This window comes from Octopus bimaculoides, chromosome 27 (assembly GCF_001194135.2).
Source record: "Octopus bimaculoides isolate UCB-OBI-ISO-001 chromosome 27, ASM119413v2, whole genome shotgun sequence".
NCBI classification, from domain to species: Eukaryota; Metazoa; Mollusca; class Cephalopoda; order Octopoda; family Octopodidae; genus Octopus; species Octopus bimaculoides.
The window spans coordinates 8,913,944-8,915,751 of record NC_069007.1 but is presented as its reverse complement, the minus strand read 5'-3'; the positions used below and the strand labels follow the sequence as shown (position 1 = coordinate 8,915,751).

At 29.5% G+C, this 1,808-nt stretch overlaps 1 protein-coding gene across 1 annotated transcript in view; it reads left to right on the top strand.

Moving 5' to 3' along the window:
- Window positions 1-1,808, top strand: part of LOC106881592 (uncharacterized) — a 158,543-nt gene that overhangs the window by 53,201 nt on the left and 103,534 nt on the right. The window contains exon 30 of the mRNA XM_052977128.1: window positions 491-520. Coding sequence (XP_052833088.1) covers window positions 491-520 — 30 coding nt within the window. The remainder of the gene's footprint in view (window positions 1-490; window positions 521-1,808) is intronic.

Below are 1,808 nucleotides of genomic sequence, written 5' to 3'. Positions count from 1 at the left end.
TATAAATGTGTGTGTGTGTATATATAATGTATGTGTATAAATATATAAATGTGTGTGTGTGTATATATATATATATATATATATAAAGATATATAAACTCTTTTAAAATATCTAAATAGGTAAACTTTTTTAAATTATTAACTATTTCTTTAAATATTCAAATAATCTTTATATTTTTAATTTTTAATATATTGAAAAGAAACAAAAAAATAAAGGATTAGATTTTCTCTCTATATTAAACATCCCCAAAATACTTTGGTTTTATGATATACTCTAACTTAAAATTTTCACTAAGTTTTCTGATGTTTACTAATATTCTAAATATTAATTAAAATAAATAACCCATTTAAAATAATCTTTGTTGATTGATATAAACATGAAAAGAATAAATCAACTAGTTCTAAAAATAGGTGTATATTGGAAGAATTGTTGTATTTTGTTTCTGTATTCACTTCTGGACTATTTTGTTCCTTTCTGTGTTTACTTCTAGACTATTTTGGTACAGTCCATAGTGTATCTGGTATGTATACTTTTCTAATTAATTTATTTTGGAAATGCATTTCTTTTTTCAATGTTTGTGTTCGTTTTTGATGAAATATTACTAACCTCATCAGCATTGTTTTAATATTAATTTTTCAAAATAACTAAGAACTACAAGATGAAATATTTCTATTCCTTTTTAATTCTGTGGCACTATATTATTGATTTACTATATTTTTCTTGGTCTAGTATTATAACCCAGCTCCACTATCTAATTTTGTTGAACAATAAATGTAACTGTAATCATATGTTACAGTTTGATATAAAACTCAGTCTCATATTTAGCCATTTAATCAGATAACTACTGTATAATATCTGTTAATTTCAGCTGAAACAGGCAATAGGAATATTTGTTTTCATTTTTTTCCCAATCTTTACCCATCAAGCCATCCTCATAATTCCTCATCGTAGCACTCATCCCTCCTTCACTCTTCTATTTCACCCTCCTTTGCCCTTCTATTTCGCCCTCCTTTGCCCTTCTATTTCGCCCTCCTTTGCCCTTCTATTTCCTCAGTTGATGCTATTTTATGAGAGCAGAACTATATATACTCCATCCCACTTTTGTGCAGAGTTATTATCAAAGATACCCAGTGACCAGTTGTTGTTGATATGTTAAAACATGTGTATGAGACATATGCTCATTTCAAACACTACTCAGCTATATGTTAATGCTTCTAAATAAAATATATTGTTAAAAAAGTATGGAGCGCAAGTGTAATTTCAATAAAGAACAAAATAAGAATTTTTAACACTAACATAGAAGCGGTGTTATTGTATGAGGCTGAGACATGGCGAACAACAGTTAAGTCAAATAAGCAAATACAATCATTCATCAACAGGTGTTTGCGTAGTATACTTAAAATTAGATGGCCAAACACATAAGCAATATGGAGCTATGGCAAAGAACGAATCAAGTTTCGATTAGGGAGCAAATATTAAAGGAAAAGTGGAAGTGGATTGGTAGCACAATTACAAAGGACACACCAAATGTAGGGAAAAGTGCTTTACAGTGGAATCCGGATGGATATAGAAAGAGGGGTAGGCCTAAGAACTCGTGGCGTAGATCAACACACAAGGAACTAGAGAAAGGGGGACATTCATGGCAGAGTATAAGTACAGAAGCAAGAAATTATGCAACATGGAATTCAATTATAAGTGGCCTATACACCGCGTAGGAGGGTTAAAGGCAAGAAAAAAATATATATATATAGCTATATATATATATATAGCTATATACACAAAAGGTTTAGCTTAATGTACAATGAATC